Source organism: Sus scrofa, chromosome 8 (assembly GCF_054392235.1).
Source record: "Sus scrofa isolate SSC_HxYL_T2T_F1_AM1 chromosome 8, Sscrofa_HxYL_maternal_Yorkshire_Landrace_v2.0, whole genome shotgun sequence".
NCBI lineage: Eukaryota > Metazoa > Chordata > Mammalia > Artiodactyla > Suidae > Sus > Sus scrofa.
This window is the reverse complement of record NC_139390.1, coordinates 110,958,677-110,978,441: the sequence shown is the minus strand read 5'-3', so window position 1 is coordinate 110,978,441 and position 19,765 is coordinate 110,958,677. Positions and strand designations below refer to the sequence as shown.

At 36.8% G+C, this 19,765-nt stretch overlaps 2 protein-coding genes and 1 long non-coding RNA gene across 19 annotated transcripts in view; 2 read left to right on the top strand and 1 right to left on the bottom strand.

The window, feature by feature from the left end:
• Nucleotides 1-11,238, top strand: part of USP53 (ubiquitin specific peptidase 53) — a 56,452-nt gene extending 45,214 nt beyond the window's left edge. For 3 of the 4 annotated variants that reach the window (XM_003357043.5, XM_013989339.3, XM_084973062.1), the window contains 2 exons: nucleotides 6,934-7,030; nucleotides 7,959-11,238. In XM_003357043.5, the coding sequence (XP_003357091.2) occupies nucleotides 6,934-7,030; nucleotides 7,959-8,937 (1,076 nt within the window). In that variant the 3' untranslated portion in view covers nucleotides 8,938-11,238. Of the gene's footprint in view, nucleotides 1-3,323; nucleotides 3,604-6,933; nucleotides 7,031-7,958 lie in introns of all 4 variants that reach the window. The other variant, XR_014813105.1, reaches the window with a different exon arrangement.
• Nucleotides 11,239-12,756: 1,518 nt separating this feature from the next.
• Nucleotides 12,757-15,763, bottom strand: ARLN (allregulin). The gene is given in 2 exon segments (NM_001444672.1): nucleotides 12,757-14,030; nucleotides 15,460-15,763. Coding segments are annotated over 2 exon segments (207 nt in total). The 5' UTR covers nucleotides 15,666-15,763; the 3' UTR covers nucleotides 12,757-14,029.
• A 145-nt stretch (nucleotides 15,764-15,908) lies between these two features.
• Nucleotides 15,909-19,765, top strand: part of LOC146400981 (uncharacterized) — a 119,233-nt gene continuing 115,376 nt past the window's right edge. For all 14 annotated transcript variants that reach the window (XR_014813115.1, XR_014813117.1, XR_014813116.1 and 11 more), the window contains exon 1: nucleotides 15,909-16,010. This is a non-coding gene — a long non-coding RNA (uncharacterized LOC146400981). The remainder of the gene's footprint in view (nucleotides 16,011-19,765) is intronic.

Here is a 19,765-nt window from a genome sequence, read left to right as displayed (position 1 = left end):
AGCAAAAACCCATACCTATTGCCTAAAGCTATTATTTGTGAACATTGTTGAAATTCCATATGCCATTTAGATTATTTTAACTCCTTTTTTTAAAAATGGGTCACTAATGGGGGGAATTTCAAATGTATTAAAGTATGTTCAAAACAGAAGAGAAGCACATGGTCAGGAGAAAATATCACATAGTGAAAGCATAGGTAGTTTGTTTATATGCAAGGCTGGAATGCATACATGGAAATTGTGAGATGATGGATATAAGATAGAAACCAAATCATGATGAAACTTTTAGGCTATTTTTAAATCCTACAGTCAGTGGAAAGGCACCAAAGGACAAGGAGAGTAGCATATTCCGGTTTGCATTTTAGAAAGGACTCTTTGTGTACAGGGTGAATTTGGAGCAGTGGGAGAAAAATTAGTGAGATGAATAGTTTAATAGCCTAAGAGAGAAAAGATGAGGGCATAAATTAAGGCAGTATTACTGACATGAAAGAAAAATTGAGAGATTATAAGACATGTGGACAGTGGAGTCAGTTTCTGTGACAGATGTACATAATGGAGGATAAGGAGGAAGCTAAAGATAGCTGATTTAGGACTTATATTAAGTAGATTAACCATTTACCAAATGGAGGAATATAGGAAAAGGAACAAATTTTGGGGATGATAGGAGATGCTAAATTTATTTTTGGATTTATCTTGGTTGTCATCTGTGTAAACAAATTTATTAGACAGTTAGGAAATACGTCTGGAACACAGGAAAGATTGTGTATTGCTAGCCTTCAACATATATGGGAATTGAATGCTGCAAACATGGACAATATCATTCAGGAAAATGGAAGATTTCAGGGCAAAAAATATATGAAGGAACATGGGGTTTGCTGACTAAAAGAGATGAGCTAAGGATTGGAGCAACTTTGGAAAAGAATGAGGAGTAGCTGGAACGTATGAGAAAATACCAAAGAGGGGTTTGTCACAGAAAGGGTAGGAAAATGGGGAGCTTCAAGAAGAAAAATTGTCACAGATTAAGCAGAACAAGGATTAAATAGTGCCAGTTTAGTTTAGCAGTCCGTCATAAGTGACAGTAAAAACAATGTTTGAGGATTATTAGAATAGAAGCAAGATTGAAGTAGAACTGAAATGTTTAGGAGTAAAGAACCATGATGTTTATAGCTTACTATCAGATGGTTCAGGGGAAAAAAAGTGGAGTAAAATGTTAATAATAGGTGAATCTGGGTAAAGGATATACAGGTAGGTATTCTTTGTAGTAGGTTAATCTTTCAACTTTTCTGAACTTTTTGAAATTATCTTCAAATTAAGTTTTTCCAAAAAGATTACAGTAGAATAAAAAATAAATAAAAGAGAATATCTGTAGGAAAGAGTAAATAAGAGTAAATAAAAGCACATGTCTGAGTTCCTGCAATTGTGCAGTGGGTTAAGAATCTGACCACATTAGCTCGGGTTGCCACGAAAGTGCAGGTTCAGCCCCCTGCCTGGGCCGTGGGTTAAAGAATCTGGTGTTGCCACAGCTGCGGCTTGGACTCAGTCTCTGGCTTGGAACTTCCGTATGCCTTGGATGCAGCCATAAAAAGAAAAAAAGACGTGTCTGTCAAAACCCTTGCTGTGAATAGCTCAAAACAAAACCGAAAAACCTTATCTAAAGGAGAAAAATGAAGCCAAGAGCTTAGTTTTGTATTTATGTTCCAAACGGTAAGGAACTAATGATGTATAGAGGATGAGAAATGTGGAAGAATAGAACAGAACAATGATTAATGGAGTAGGATCTCTGGAAACAGAATGAAACAAAGAAGGATTTGAATTAAGGGGTAGTCTTCTGTAACAGGAGAGATATAAAGGTGAGTGCAGGCACCATTCAGTGTGTACTGTGTTAGATGAGTAAGTTGAAGGAGTTCATACCTAATGTACTCTCTTTTTCTATGCAGTAAGGTTATCTGCTGAACTAAATATATGTTAGGATAGTTAAAGATTATAGATAACAAATCACAAAGGAATTATTAGGTCTTTCTAAAAACTTTTGCTGTTTACTTTGGAGTCTGCAATACTTGGTTTAACATCAGTTAATCATAGAAGTCAGGGAGTTCCTGTTGTGGCTCCGTGGTTAACGAATCCTACTAGGAACTATGAGGTTGCTGGTTCAATCCCTGGCCTCGTTCAGTCGGTTAAGGATCCGGTGTTGCCGTGAGTTGTGGTGTAGGTCCCAGATGCGCCTTGGATTTGGCGTTGCTGTGGCTGTGCTGTAGGCCAGCGGCTACAGCGCTGATTGGATCCCTAGCCTGGGAACCTCCATATGCCATGGGTACGGCCCTAGAACAGACAAAAAAAAAAAAAAAAAAAAAAAGTCATAGAAGTCAGGATTAGTTAAAGCTTGATCTTGCAAATAACAAGAGTGAAAGAAGTTAGTTAACCAGTGGTCAAATAAAATTTGTTAATTCCCTTAATTCTTAATATAAAAAGGTCTGTGCCTCTACTATGCTAAGTGAAATGTACTATCCTGATATTGTTAAATCCTAAAATTAGTATTTGAAAAAAATTTTATTGGAAGAGTTTATTCACATACTTAAGTTTATTTTCTCTGAGGTGTTTAAACTGCAGAATATATTAATTTATAATAAATACATTAGAAAGTATATTTAGAGAAGGAAGTACTTTCAACAGTTGACTTTGTTTCTTTGCGTGTTAGATTTTCTGTAAGAGTTCCATAAATCATTGAGAGGCAGCGTATTAACACAATTTCTTCTCTATTGCTGCGGCCCAGCACAACCAAATGTTTATATATTTTCGGAAACCACAAACTTTGAGTGTTGATACTTAATTTGTAGCAAAATGGTGTTTTTTGCTTTCTTCTTTAAATTATAATCTCGGTGAGAAAAGAATTTACTGACTTCTGCCTTTTATTTTGTATCATCCCAAAATTTAATATCTGATAGAGTATATTATTATTTATTAAAGTATCTCTCTGCTCTTTTTGACATATATTAAGTTTAGCCAGAAATGTTTATCCAGTTAAAATGTTGTGATTTTCAGGAATATCTACCCAATATTCTGTGATGATCTGTATGGGAAAAGAATATGAAAAAGAACAGATGTATGTATAGGTACAACCGAATCACTTTGTTGTACAGCAGAAATTATCACAGCATTGTAAATCAACTACAATAAAACTTTAAAAAATGAAAAAAAATAGTGATTTCTTAAAAAGTGTTTAAATTTTATTTGTGTCTTTTTATTATAAATCAGGTTATTGATTAGGTTACTGCTCTTGATTGTTTAGGCTTTGTAATTGCAGTTTGTTTTTTTGTTTTTTTTTTTAGGGTACGGCCCTAAAAACTTTAGGGAAGTTCCCAAGCTAGGGGTCTAATCAGAAATCCGAACCACGTCTGTGACCTACACCACAGCTCATGGCAATGCCAGATCCCCAACCTACTGAGCAAGGCCAGAGATCGAACCTGCGTCCTCATGGATGCTAGTCAGATTTGTTTCTCCTGAGCCATGATGGGAGCTCCTTAATTGCAGTTTTATTATAGTCTGAAATCTCCCTATACAAGATTGAGGATTACAGTGTCTAGACCAGCAGTTTGGTTTTATTACTGTGTAAGTCTGTTTTAAATTTACCTCAACTTTTCAGTCGAAGTATATATATTTTTATTTCCTGACTGTTGGGCTTTAGTTTTCTTGTATGAAGTACCAAAATTAGCATTATTAATTAAAGCTTCTTGCCTAGATGTTAAAGTATCTTCTGTGCCCAGTGTTAAAATCTGACTATCTTACATTTACAAAGAACCTGGAGCCAAAATTCCCAGTAAAGACACATGGATGTTTATGTCAGCAGACACGAAAAATAACACATCTATTTTTAAGTTAGTTGGAATTCTGAAGTCAAACCACTTGGTTGAATGCCTGCCATAGTGATATTAAAATTTCAAACATATTTATAAAACCTCTGCTGCCTCCTGCTGCCCGTTGTGTGATACTTTCATCAAAGTAAATAATTCTTTGTGTTAAGTATTTCCTTTTTCTTGCATTTGTAAACATTAAACTTGAAGTTATGGATAAGTTACGTAAAATAAACATTCCAAAGTTAAAAATCATAGTGGGTGGGAAATTATAATGTAATTTCAGCATATAAGTTTTTCAGACTTTAAAAATTGAAGTATAATCATGGTTCTTTTTAAAAAACTTTATTTTTAATATAATTGTAATTTGTATTTTTTTAAAGTATAGTTGATTTATGATGTTGTGCTAATTTCTGCTATATAACAAAGTGACCCAATAATACATATATATGTACATTCCTTTTTTTATATTATTTTCCATCATATTCTATCCCAAGAGATTGGATATAGTTCCCTGTGCTATATAATAGACCTAATTTTAACAATTCTTCTTTTTTTTGTCTCTTTTGCTATTTCTTTGGGCCGCTCCTGCGGCATATGGAGGTTCCCAGGCTAGGGGTCCAATCGGAGCTGTAGCCACCGGCTCCGAGCCGTGTCTGCAACCTACAGCACAGCTCACGGCAACGCCGGATCGTTAACCCAATGAGCAAGGGCAGGGACCAAACCCACAACCTCATGGTTCCTAGTCGGATTCGTTAACCACTGCGCCACGACGGGAACTCCAACAATTCTTCTTGATAGTAGTTTCTTTAAAACCATACAGTAGCTGTCATAGAAAGATGCTTAGGGTTTTTCTTATAAAATAAAAAACAATACTTTAATTGAAGTATAATTAATACTTCTTTAATGGAAGTATAGTTAATTTACTATATTAGTTTCAGGTGTACAGCAAAGTGATTTGGTTTTATTATATATTTATGTAAGGAAAAGTTAAACTAAAAATAAGGGAAAAATGTGGAGGAATGTATAGGAATTGTACAGAAGTATAGGCAATTAATGGAAAATTCAAGCTAACACCATATATTTTGGTATCTTCTGTGAGCATCAGTACATTAGAATATTTCATGTTATTTGATATTCAAACTATGGCCTACTCTTATCAGAAGGACATTTGTATAATGAGATCTTGTGTTTTAGTCAAAGTATGGGAAACAGAGATTAGTGGAAAGAGCGCTGGCTTTGCGGTTAACTCTGCGTTGGCTTAAATGTGGCCACTTAATTTCCCTAAGTATCAATTCCTTGGGTATGAAAAGGGAAGTTTTTTCACAGAGTAGTTGTGACTCAGATTTTAAAGACACCTATTTGCAATCAGCTGAAACAGTTGTTTTCAAAAGGTATTGAGGATTTCAAACAGCATTCGTTGATATATGTTATGGCTATTAATGTTTGTATTAGGTTTTAAAACTGAAAATTTTAAATATTTATTCATTTAAAAGGCAAAAGATTTATACGATCTGAAGAGAAACAAGAGTATATGTAAATACTTATTCACTTAAAGAATGAATAAATTCTTTCATACACATGATTTTGAAACATCCATATATCCTCGTTTGGAAAACATCCGTTGCCAAATTATGCAAGTCTTTCAAATGTTGATACATTTCTTTATATGTCTTTTTTAAGGAACACATTTTAAAATATTACTACAAATATTAGAAAGTCTTTATAATTATTGGGAAGCTGCAAAACTGGTGGTAAATAAAAGTTTTCCAAAATTCTTACTTTCTTCTAAAAGCTTGAATTTTATTATTGACAATAAATACTGCCAGTTGTTTTCCTTTAAGTGACAGGTTCACTTCTTTCATTTTCAGGAAAATTTCTGCCAAATACTCAAGTCTGAATAACCAGTTTGTCTTTTGTCTTTTCAAGTAGAAATGGTGTTCAGTTGTGACGATTAGTGAAATGATTATCAATTTCTTGTAACTTGAGAAAGCAGTCAATAAATGGTAGCTAGTTAATGGTGAGATAACATTTTAATTCAGTTGATGTTCCTAACACTCTTGTGAGGTAGGTAAAAGAGCTATCAGTATCCCATTACATAAAAGAAGAACTAGACTGTAGGGTAGTAGGTTTATAAGGGTGATTATAAGATTGTAAAGTTACCATCCAAAAAGTGTGAATAAAAACTTCGGCTCAAGCCATCTATCTTTAAATGTAGGATTTTCCCACCATTTTGTCAGTAAGCAGTAAACAGAGCAAACACATGTCCACCCAACCCATTGAGAATGCTTTTGGGGCATTGCTGACTTTCTTTTTTTTTTTTTTTGTCTTTTTGCTTTTTCTAGGGCCGCTCTCACGGCATACAGAGGTTCCCAAGCTAGGGGTCTAATCGGAGCTGTTGCTGCCGGCCTGCACCAGAGCCACAGCAACGCAGGATCTGAGCCGCGTCTGCAACCTACACTATAGCTCACGGCACTGCTGGATCCTTAACCCACTAAGCAAGGCCAGGGATCGAACCCACAACCTCATAGTTCCTAGTCGGATTCGTTAACCACTGTGCCATGATGGGAACTCCCTGACATTTTTAAGTGATAATTGAGGAAAGAGCCATTAATTTTGTATAAAGTGTTCAGAAAAGAGGTATTATTTGAGCTGAGTCTTGAAGAATTAGTTTTGGTTTGTTCATTTGGAAGAGAATTACCTGTTTATAGAAAACTGTATGTAAATAATGGAGATAGATGGTGTAAATTTTATTTTATTTTTATTTTTATATTTATTTTTTTGTCTTTTTGCCTTTTCTAGGGCCGCTCCCATGGCATGTGGAGGTTCCAGGGCTAGGGGTCTAATTGGCGCTGTAGCCGCCAGCCTACGCCAGAGCCATAGCAACGCCAGATTCAAGCCGCGTCTGTGACCTACACCACAGCGCACGGCAACGCCAGATCCTGAACCCACTGAGCAAGGCCAGGGACTGAACTCGCAACCTCATGGGTCCTAGTCTGATTCGTTAACCACTGAGCCATGACGGGAACTCCAAGTAAATTTTAGAAGATCACTTAAATAATTTGTGTTTTCTCATTCCCCTCCTCAGGCTTTAGAAGAGAACTCAAGAACTTGGAAGTCGACTGTAAATCTCACGAGTCCCACTCAGAATCACATCTACAAATAAAAAATCCTTTGATAAAAAGGTAATCATAGCTATTTGGAGATACTATAATCTTTAAATTAAATGCATGTATTATAGGAACTTTTATTAGAAAGGCATACATACATATTACTATTCTGAAAGCACTGGGTCTAGAGTATTACGAATCATGTTTTATTGGGAATTATTAAAGGATGTAGACCTTAATGATAGGGGCCTATAAAGTACTTGGTACAATATATGATTGTTTGTTTTAATCCTCACAGCATTCTTTTGAGGTAGATGGTATTTTACAGAAGAGAAAATTTGGGGCTTAGATTAAGTGATTGCCCAAAGCAATGGAGTTGAGATTTGCATATAGCTCTTATCTCTTAGAGCAGAGCCTCAACTTTTTCCATTTCTGTGTACTAATTGAATTCCATGCAATTCACATGAGAAAAATAATTTAATTTTATGAAGACAAATAATTTGAAATTATTATTTATCTTCATCTTTAGATATTGTTACTCAAATACAGGTAACCGTGATTAAAATTTTTTTAATTGGTATACTACCTTTATAGCATTATATATCAAAGTTAAAGTACTTCTATTACTATAAACTTTGTAGTGTTGGTTGGGAAATGTTTTAGAATGTTGAACTGTTGTTGGCTAGTAACATTTTCCTTAGTCTATGCTACATTTGTTACAATGTAATTTTAGTGTTTGTAAGTTGAAATTTTTTTTAATTATACTTATTATCAATCTGATTTTGGTCATAACAGGTGTTTCTGATAAACATTCATGCATTCTGGCATAAAGATTTTCAACTCGGAGACTATGAAATGTTAATGGTTATAAATATCTTTCCATTTCTGTTAAGTTACAAAAATAAATACTACACTGAGAAGTTAAACTATAGGACAGATGTTTGTTTTCCCTACAGTTTTGCATATTTGCTTATGCAATTTTAGCTTTGTTTTTATATTTCAGGTCACATGTACGTGAAACCAATGGAAAGTTATTCTCATCGTCCAGTCCACAGATACCCAAGGACCATACAGCAAGGGAGCATGCCTACCTGTCAAATGAACAGAAACTTGAAAAATCAAGTGAATGCAAATTTTCTGAGTGGCCTAATGTAGAAAATCCTGAGAGAACAGGTTTGCTTTTTCACGTTGATGATAATTCTGCTTCTGGAAAGAGAGTGAACAGTAATGAAACAGTGTCACCGTCTTCATTGCAGTCTTCTCTTATGAGAACTGTGGGGTTAAAGCCTGAAACTGCTCCCGTACTCCAGCAGCAGAATATGACAGAACAATGTTACTCTGAGAACTCTCTATCCAGGGAAAAATTAATTCAGTCAACCCGCAGATCTGATGGTTGTCAGATGCCAAAACCTTTTTGCCAGAATCCACCACCTCCTCTGCCACCAAAGAAGTATGTCAAGACCAGTGTGCCACAGTCAGAGAAAAACGATTCTACACCTGATGTGAAACTAACAGAGATGTTTAAAACTAATTGTTCTAATCTTCCAAAGCATAGTTTAAGTACAGCTTCAGGACCAGGTTTAGAAGTGAATGCATATATGAATGATGAAAGACCAAAGGAAACATTTCAAGCAAAGGAGGATTTTAGCCACATACCATCCAGCTTTTCAACTAATGATTTTCAGGCAGACTCAAGTACAGTTGCAGGTGCTTTATGCCAACCAGAAATAGACTCCGGTTCTTCTTGTCCAAATGAGACAGTTTCATTAACTACCTATTTTTCGGTTGATAACTGCATGACTGATACATATAGATTGAAATACCATCAGAGGCCCAAGCTCTGTTTTCCAGAGAACAGTGGCTTTTGTAATAATTCCATATCTCAGAGTGAAAGAGGGCTAGGACCTGTGTCACATACTAATCTTGGTTCAAACTGCCCTTCCAAGCAAAGATATAAACCTGGTATACATTGTAGTAGATAAATGATGAAACTGTCAGGCTTTTACTTGTCAGAGGCCATTAACTAGGAATTGACTGACCAAACCTAATGATATATGAAATTCAAACCATGTCATTTTAAGTCATTAGTCACTTTATCTTTCTGTACAGATTCTTTCTTTCATGAAGACTAGCTTATTGGATATTTTGGTTATTCCCTCTTTATTGTTTTGGAATGCCTCAAAAAAATAGAAATTCAAGGAGTTCCTGTTTTGGCTTAGTGGATTAAGACCCTGACGTTGTGTCTGCAAGAAAGTGGTTTCGATCCCTGGCCTTGCTCAGGGTTAAGGAACAGTGGGTTAAGGATCCAGAGTTGCTGCAAGCCGCAGTGTAGGTCGCAGATGCAGCTCAGTGTTGCCACGTGGCTGTGGTGCAGGCCGGCAGCTGCAGTTACAATTCGCCTGGGAACTTCTATATGCCACAGGTGCCACCATAAAAAGGAAGAAAAAAAGAAAAAGAAAATGAGGAGGTATGCAGAGTCATTCATCATACGCTGCAGTTGAGTAAAAATGTAATTTGTTCCTTTCTTTTTGACTGCTAGACCCATAAGTATTAAACTAACCAGTACTCATATGTAGATGGGTAATCTGTGCTAACTGAAAAATAGCAGGAGATGGGTAGTTCGTGTAGTCAAAGCAGTATTTGCTTTGTGAGGAAGCACTTTCCAGTGGGTAGCCAAAAGAGGACTTCACCCATTTACTTTTGACTTCTGTGATAGTCTACTACATACGGTCCCTTTAAGTGTCTTAAAAAAAAAAAAAAAAAATCAACCCATGAAATTGACAACATTTGGAAAAAAAGCCTTAAAGCAGTTTTTTAATTAAATTCACAAGGTCAGAACAGAAGAGACATAATTTTGCTCCTAGAATTTTTATCTTCTGAATGCCTAGTTAACATAAATTAGGCCTTTGTAAACATTATTTCAGCCACCTAAGCTAAAAATGATTAAAATACTTCACTTTAGTATATTTATTTATCTTGCTACATTTCTAATTTTATATGAAATGTGAAAGATTTTATTTTGGTTTGGTTTACTTTGGGCTGCTAATAACCAGTGTTGGAAATTAACATTAAGGCCGTCTTACACTGTGACTGCCTAAATTTTTCCTGCTATAATCTTCCCTGTTTATAGGTTATTAACCCATTTGAGTGATTTTCATATCTTTGAAAATCTAGGTTTTCAGATTAAATTTCTGCCTTTTATATAGGTGTAATTTTTATGTAATGTATTAATTTGGCACCCCTTCCTTTTTTCTACTCTAAACAGATAGTAAGTTTACCTCACCTACTTCCATGGAGAAGGCTTTCTTTTAAAAACAAAGGAATTTCCCAATATTATGAAGACTTTACAAGTGAAAATAAGTACTTTGATTGCCTTAATTCCATAAAATAATTAGCTAATTTAATATTTTAACCAATTCCATAAATTAAAATATTCTAAAACGTAAATGATTAAAAAATGAATAATTTTAGATGAGAAAATAATTTCTTGTAAAAGTCTAAGCTCACCCAGTTATCAAATCTTGGCCATGTGGTCTTCCATCTAGATTAGTTTTTAATAGCCTTTTCTAACTATAATAGTGATTATTACTTTATATTCTTATTTTAGAAATACTTGAATATCAACTAAATAAAATTTTATCTTTTAAGAAAGCTTATTTTTAACATAGCCTTTAGTATGGAAGGTTTGTAGATATTGTAAAGTTTGTAAAATTGTATTTGAAATGTCAGTGTATTTACTGCCTTTGTAACATTGTAAAATACTAGAAAAATGGATTTCAATTATTTTTAATAACTTTCAAAAACTGTGTCATTTGTTTTGGTTTTGGTTTATGTCCAGTTGAAAATGTATCATTTGAAACACTTAAACTAATTTTTTGATATTTAACAATCTTATAGATTTGTATGAGAGTCAACTCACTGAGTTGTAACATCACATAGAAATGTCCAATTTTGGCTTTTGTTAAAGTACTGACCAGTTGAAACCTCTTGAATCATGTAATAGTACTAACAAACTAGAAACTGACCATCTGTTTTTATGTTGATTCAACACTCCAAATACAGATTGAATGTCTAACTCCTAATCATTCACATGTAAATTTTTTATTTCTAGGGTGCCTATTTATTTTTGTAAATGTTCTGGTTATACATTTATTATGATAACTTTAAGTAGTATAAGCAACAATTGTTGTAATGTTCAAAATACTCATCTCCAGAGTATTTTCATTTGAAGTCAATTTCTTCTGGTTCAAAATTTTGTGGGAATAAACTGATTTTTAATTTAATGTGGTTGGACTTTTCTTTACATTCATAAACTGGCTTCCTCTCACCTCTGTGAATTACATATTTTATGGGAAATATAAGTCAATTTAAATTTAAGGGGCTGGAGTTCCCATTGTGGCACAGTGGAAGCGAATCCAACTAGTATCCATGAGGATGCTGGTACAATCCCTGGTCTCATTCAGTGGGTCGGGGATCTGGCGTTGCCATGAACTGGGGTGTAGATCACAGGCGCTGCTCGGGTCCCTCATCGCTGTGGCTGTGGCGTAGGCTGCAGCTGTAGCTCTGATTCAACCCCAGCCTGGGAATTTCCATATGCCGCAGGTGCAGCCATAAAAAGCAAAAAAATAAATAAAATGAGATAAAGTTCAGGGGTGTATTTTGAATATCATTGATCAAAACAGTGGGAATTTCCATATGCCGCAGGTGCAGCCATAAAAAGCAAAAAAATAAATAAAATGAGATAAAGTTCAGGGGTGTATTTTGAATATCATTGATCAAAACATTTATCACAGGAGACTCTAAAGAATTCAACTCCATATGAGATGTAAAGGAGGGTTCCCATAGGAGTAGGCAAACTTCCTGCTAAGACCCAGATAGTAAATAATTTATGCTTTGTGGGCAGCAGAGTCTCTGTAAGCAACTATTTCTGCCACTGTAGTATGAAAGCAGCCATAATGTAATATTTACATAACAATGTGAATGAATGGGCATGTCTGTGTCTAGTAAAACTTTTATCAGCACTGCAACTTGGATTTCATATAATATTCACATCAGGAAATAGTCTTTTGATTTTTTTTTTTTTTTAAGATGTAAAAATCATTTTTCACTCACAGTGAAGAGGCAGTGGGCCAGATTTGGCCCATTGGTATAGTTTAATGACCCTTTTCCTAGAACATAATAACCTCAACATTAAATGCCCTTACTAAATACCCTGTAGTCTCTAGATGTAGTCCCATGCCATTTAGGTAAGATTAGATATATGGAGCACTTTATATACTAAAATTTTCCAGTTTACAGACCCCTAAAAACTGCCTCAAAATTGCTCATTAGCTAATTCACTTTAAATGGTTGTTAAAATAATCATTTCACTTACTTGAAACTGTGAAAGTTACAAAGGAATTTACCAGACTAAAATCACATTGATGTAATTCTTCTCATGTCTGTTTTTGTCATATTTTGTCATATTTTGCCAGTTCTTCTTGGTGTCCTGTTTTTCCAGTTAAAAAGCTTCCAAGTGTGGGTACTGTAAGCAGTCACCATACTTGAGGTGGCACATTTCAATGATAGGCACAGTTTCACCTATAGGAAAGATGCAAACCTCATACTGCCAACCTTCTATATACCATTTACAGTCCTGTCACAACACTAAGCTCTCTCCATGTTCCCTGTACTAGAAATTTTCATAATGTTCAATAGTTGTAGTAGGCTGATTTTAGGCTCAGAAATGTAGTAGGGATTATAAATCTTTGTGTGTGACCAAACAAGAAATTTGTTGAAACAAAAGCAAATCAGACCACATATGCCTGTACAATAAACATTTATTGGACAAAAGTATTATCAAGCAGCACAAAAATAATTCATACAATCTGCTTGGTATCCTCAATGAAATCCCAGTTCTGTTTTCTCTTGATGCTTCAACTTTTGCATAAAAGGTTTCTTCAGGCAGATGGAACAATACTCTGAAGGCATAATTATTAACCTTATAGTTAGCATTAGGCTAAAATCCTCCAAAATCATTCCAGCTTTTATGCTAACCTAAATGCCATTCTAAAAAGTAAAGGATGTAGATAGAGTTCATCTGATCTATGCCCTGTTTCTGAGGGAGGGGAATATCCCCAACCTATTTGACAATTCCAATATATAACACATCACCCCATTATAAGGAAACCCCTATAATAAGGACAGGTCATTTCTGATGTCTGTTACATAATAGAGTAGCTGCTTTGGGAGTGTGACCTTTCTGATTAAACACTAGCTGATCACTCCTAGAATAACATTTAACATATTAATGATTCTGAAGACTTAGAGTAGCTGCTTTGGGAGTGTGACCTTTCTGATTACACACTAGCTGATCACTCCTAGAATAACATTTAACATATTAATGAATTTAGATAAAAAGTAAGAATGTAAGCTCCATGAAGGCAAGAATTTTTGTTGGTTTGGTTAACTGTTGTACCTGGTCCAAATATCTGCTCACATATCTGTTAATGAGTAAATATGCTGACTTTGCTGAAATAAGTTACAGACATTATTAAAAACTTGTTTTGGCCACAACCATTCTCAATGCAACCACAATAATAAAAATAGGTTTGAAACACACCAAAGCTTAAAAGCAAATGAGGGGAAGCATCCAGGTAAGAGGACATGCACTCTAGCTTTCCATTATTGCATGTTATATACTTGCTCTAAGACTGTACCAATCTGGCAACCATAACAAGGTTCACTTAATTTAAATCCTGGCTAACCCTTAAAATGTTAAAAACATTAATGTATTTCCTAATAAGCACAGTAAATCTTTATGTAGAAATACTTTTATATTCAGCTTCTGTAAAGACATCAGATATTTGAAAAGGTTTTAAACAGAAATCGGAGTCTAGTTTTCGGAACAGCTCTGAATGGATGAGATCATTACCAATTTAATATAGTGCCCCAAAAGAATAAGAGAATGTGTGAAATGAAAGGAAGGTCCCTTAGAATTTGAAATTCTTCTGCTGCACAATCTTCTTTGTTGTGTGTAGTCACTTTCAGGATCCACTCCAGGAGCCCAAAATCATTTAGCTATCAGGAGAACCATCTGTAGAAACCAAATATTTGTCAACACTACTTCCTTTTTTTTTCCCCCCATTTAAACACTTTATGCCAACTTCTTAAAATCTTGTCTTAGTCATTTGCCTATTCCTAGATGATTGACATTGATAAGAGAAAAAAAAAGCCTCGACTATTCCTTATATAAGCCTTCCTTTTTCTAACCAGAGCTGAAAATTCAGATTAAAAAAAAAAAATCACTGGAGATATTAACCATCAAAAGAATGGGAAAAGTGGGTAGAAAGATTCTCCTGTACACATGAATTGACAGAGAATTTTGCAGAAATGCCCATCTCTTGTATTTGTCCCACTGAACCCTCTGCCTTCTAATATGCCACACCATCCTAGAAATCAGAGACAGTGGGGCCTCAGATACAATAAGCCTATGCCCAAATCTCTGCCAAAACTTGGGCTATGGGTAAGGAAAAGACATGACTGCCTATCAAGGAGTGCAAATTCATAAGCACCTTGATTGACAGAGGTTAACTTATGGGGAGTAAACAACTCCAAAGTCCAAGAGAACTGTTTAATGACTAAATAAGCTGCACTGCTTTTCCTCCTGCTCTGCTTCTCTCCTGAGCTTGTTCCTTATTACCTATCTCAGTCCTGTGTCATCCTTGTTCTGCTCCCTTCTCCCGTCTCTAAATTCTCTTTATCCTCTGCCAAAACTGTCTCTTCAGAGTGAGTGTCAATATGAAAATGGAGTGCATGGATTTTCTAAGTGGAATCTACAGAATTTTGGGACTTATCAGTTGATGTTTTGAGGTAGGCGGTGTGTATTTTCAAAGAGGGGAAAGTCAAAGAGCTCCAGGCTTCTGGGAGGAGAACCGAGTGGGTAAAGTAACATTTACTGAATGGAAACACTGAAGAATAAGTACATCTGGTAAGAAGAGTTCAGTTCTAGACCTGTTTGAGATATCCTGCATGTCCTGCTCAACTATTACATAGTAACAGCTTTAGCTGAGCGCCTACTGCTGCCAAGTGACATGCAAATAAATCGCTTTTAGATAAATTAGTGTATTATTCAATCAACACTATGCCCCATTACCTGGCTTCTACTGGTCCAAAATGGTAAATAAGAAACTATAGCTCCGAAAAAACAAATACGGACTCCAGTTTCTTCATGGTAGCCCAGGAACTGAAACTCGGTTGGTTTCATTCCAAAACATAAGAAAAAAAGTATGAAGCCAAGCTTCTTCCACACCTCTTTGAAGACCCTCAACTGAGGTGCCAAGGAGGGTCATTTTCAACTCTAGACTTCATCCCAACTCCCCCACCTACCCGACCCTGCTAATGATCATGGACAGACCACACTCTGCAGAATTCAATTTCCCTGCCTCCCCCCACCTATCTCCTCAAACTGGGGTAGATAGCCTCTAGGCCCCTTACTCCTTCAACGCTGCATTGAGAGTACTCACCATGGCAAAAAATACACGAAGAAAAACAATACCAGGTCGAAGAGGATGAAGAGCCAGAGATCCAACCAGTAGGAATGTTTGGGACAGCTGTTTGCTCCGGACTGAGGCTGCACTTCATGGTTCAGCTGCGGCCTCTCTGCTTCATCCAAGACTCGCCGCCCCCGGGGGCCGTTCAGACCACCTTCCCCGGCCGCGCCTGTCTCCATCTCGTATCAGTCGCCTCGCCACAGCCCGAAAAGCTAGAGACTCCAGTTCCCGTACTTCCGCCCTTACCGTGCCAGTATGCGGACAAACTCTTAACTGCACAGGGCTGGGTGGCTCCCTGCCCCGGAAATGGGTCCTGAGCCCGCCCCTCCCAGCGCGCAGGCGCCGCGTGGAGGTCCGCTGTCTCCGTGACTGCGGGCAGGTAGCGGCCGCTCCACCCGGAAGCGGAAGAGGCTGGCCCGCCCACTCGGCCCTGCAGCGGGAAAGTGGGAAGCCGGCTTTTCGGGTTTCTCTAGAAGTGCTCCGTGGTGCAACCGGGCTCCTCTGTCAGGTCCCATTCCTGTCAGGTGATGGATTCTAACTTGGAACTGCCCATGGTCACTTCTCCTTATCCTTGTATTCCTTTTGGGTCCTATGTCAAGGTTTTGAAAATGCTCCCCTTAATGGGCTTTGTACGATGCTTACCACGTTACTCTTTTATTTAGTTCATGAAACAGCCGGTAATGAGGTAGACATCATAATTATGAGTATGAGTTTCTAAGGGAGTCTGAGAGCAAAACATGAGGATTTTGTATGTACCGCAAGGGAATGAATTTAAGGATAATCCAAGGGTTTGGGAGTGTGACTCCCTTAGGAGATTAGAATGTTAGCAGAAAGAAAATGATTTACTGTTGTAGGTGAGGAAAAATTCTCCTAGGCCCTCTCAGGGTCTCCAGCTGGGCCTAAGAATTAAACTGACAAAAATAGAAGAAAAGCATAAAGTTTTATTGTTTATTTATCTATTTATGCATACATACATACATGTACCTGGGAACTTTCAGAAGGCAATGAAGACTAAGTGGCCAGGGCAGAAAGCTTTTAGAAAAAGCAACAATTAAGACAAAGGAGTTTGGGCAGGAGTAGTAGTAAATTGTGGAGAAATTACTAGGAAAATAAGGGTTAGTTTAACAAGGTTTGTTTGTATGGATTTCTTGACCTGATCGCCATCTCTGGTGATAAAAATGTTTTTCTTCCCCTAGTGTAGGAAGAGAGTTTTTTGTTTTGAACTTACGTATCACTTACATATTTGATTTTATGTTTGTATCTCTTCTGTTGCTTTGAAAAACCTTGCTTCCTAATTATATAATTACATATAATTATTTATTTGCTTTATCAATGTACAAATATAATGCTTATATTAGTTTCAAAATAATAATAACCAATATACAAAATAGCAAATAACAATACCAATGTTACTATTCATAAGAGCATTGAATATAATTTCAGTGTGATTTTGGTTTTGTTTCTTTGTTTCCTTTAGGATATGTCAGCTAGAGATGTAGCAGCAAAATACTGTTTTTTTTGTTTGTTTGTTTGTTTGTTTTTTTTGTCTTTTTAGGGCCACGCCAATGGCATATGGAAGTTCCCAGGCTAAGGGTCACAGTCACACCAAAGCCACATCTGAGCCACATCTTGAACCCACACCACAGCTTGCAGCAATACTGGATCCTTAACCTATTGAGCAAGGCCAAGGTTCAAACCCACGTCTTCATGGATACTAGTCTGCTTCATTACTGCTGAGCCACAACAAGAACTACAAAATATTGTATTTTTTGGAAGAGCGTCTTTTACATGGAAGTTTTATCCCCTGCTTTTAGATAGAAAAAGGAAGGTCAGAGTATACTTCTTGCAAGAGCTGTTTCTCAGGTGCCTTTAACTCAAAATAATTGACGTGGCAGAGTGACATGTTTTGGTGTGACACACTCTGAACTCCTTCATTGCCTTGTCTGAAACTTCCCTGGAAGTTTCACATAAAAGCTGAGTTGGTGGCTGTGGAGAGAAGAATTGGATTGGCAGCTGATTGGCAAGAGATCTCCAAAGAAAAAGAAAACGTTAGATTAGAATGAGAATGAATAATCAGAAAATAACAAACTTAAGCACACTTAACCATATCCCTTTAAGTTAGTCTCTCCCTTCCCTAGGAAAGGTCAGTCCAACAGAGTGGCTGAACCCCATTTATCTGATGGAGAGTGTTTTTCTTATCCTTCAGATTAAGCCCTATGTGTCCCAAGTGATTTACACAGAAGCAGCACTCTTCATCAGTGATTGCACAAGCTCCTCCTTCTTGGACTGTCTCTATGTCCCAGGGCAAGGTGATTTTGGAGTCCAATCCAGGCATTGAAAGTCTTCCTTTTCCAACTCATAAGTTCCAAAGCCTAGGAAAAGGGACCTCAGTACTGAAAACCTAGAAATTTGATATACAAGCCAGTTTTCTATAGTGTCTCTTCTAGAATGTTTATATGGCACTGCTTTATGTACAAAGAAGCCCAAGTTTTTAATTTGGCTGGCTTTTAAGGTGGAGTATCAGGTGACAAAGGATGTTAGAAGTTCCAGTCCACGTTGTTCTGACCATCCATGTAGGAACCCTTTATATACCTTATCTCACTAAGGTAAAAAGACCAGTGTTGTTCCTGGATGAGGTCAGAACAGTACTTGTGACATATTAGGCTCGGGTTTGGTGTATCTTGTCACCTGTCATATTGGCATCTGTACAACTCCATCTTCTATGTATCCTGTCAATCTTTAGGACCAGACATATCTGATACAGGAAGCTACAGTTAGGACTTTGTAACTGTAAGACTTGGTTTTGTTCCCTGACCAGCTTAGTCTGGATTTTTGGTCTACCTGTATGTAATCTTTTGACAGCTAATAAAGGAGCAACTCAGCTACCCTCAGTTACAAAATGGTGGCTTAGGAGTCAGCCATAACATCTAGTGATTTGACAAAGTGTTGATACCATAAGAGTCAGTCCTAAGACCATTTATGACCTTCAGGAGAGGCTTGAGGATGCACTGTGGAATCAAACCACATGGTTTGCCTTAGTATGTCTTATAGGAAAGGTCAGGGACCATGCTTGTTTTCAATGCAAAGGGAAAAATTCCCTTCTAAAGTCTTTACCTGAGCAAAGGACAGTCCTTGAACTTCCCATAGAGGATTTTCCGTGTCGTGTTAACTCATTGAAAGAAAAGTGCTGATGTTCTCTGGGTTATGGATGCCATCACCTGACATGCATCCGTTTTCCTGAGTTGTCTATAGAATTGGCAAAAACAAAATTTCAGGTTCTTTTACATGATCTAGATGTTGGCATAGCCAACAATCAGATTGATTAGTTAATGTGGCCAAGGTTTGGAAAGCTGGTATAAAGGGGTGTCCAGTTTGTGCTTGACCTATGGAGAAAACAGTAAGCGTTAATAAGAGTAAAGACACGGTTTGAAAGAGGGGCCGCAGTGGAAGATCGGAGGAAAGATAGCATAGACGAAGACAAGCAATATCCAGTATGTCATTGAATAAATGGCTAAAGAAAGGGAAGGCTTTTTTTAAAGAAAGATTTTATTTTTCTTTTTTTCCTCTTGGAGTAGAGAGAACGAATAGGGTGAGAAAATAGGTAGAAGTGAAGTTTCTTGATCTGCGATCTTGGGAAAAGCTGTCTGCTTCATGATTTTGTCTGCTTCTGGGGCCTGGAAATTGGCCTTGAAGATCCTTAGTTTAAGTTTGGGGATGGTTTTCCAGTTGTCCTGGGAGTGCTGCTGAGCTGGATCAAAGGTGGCATGGCTTGTGTGAATCCAAGAGGATTTTTCCTTTATTCTGATAACAGTATAGGTAATTAGCAGTCTGTAAGGGCTTTTTCAGCAAGATGGCAATGCATTGTTTCCTCTAAAAACCCTGATGTACACCCAGTCTCCTGATCATAGGGGATAGCAAATCTTGCCACTTCCTGTAAATAGCTTGTCATATCATTAAATCTATAGTGTTCACTAAATCCAGGAATGGAAGGTTTAGAGATGCCATAGGCATAGGGTGACCAAACATTATTTCAAAACGGGTTAATCTATCTTCTATTTGGAGTATTCTGGATTTTTCTAAGGCTAGAGGTAGTGCTTCTGGCTATTAAGTCCAGTTTCTCGACACACGTTTCCTAAAGTCCATTTTTTTAGATTTTTATGTTCTTTTTGCTGTAAGGATTGGAGATGATACAGGATATGAAATTTTAATGAGTAACCCCCTAAAATTTTTGCAAGCTATTGTAAAATGAATTCCTTAGTCTGACTCAATCCATAAAGAA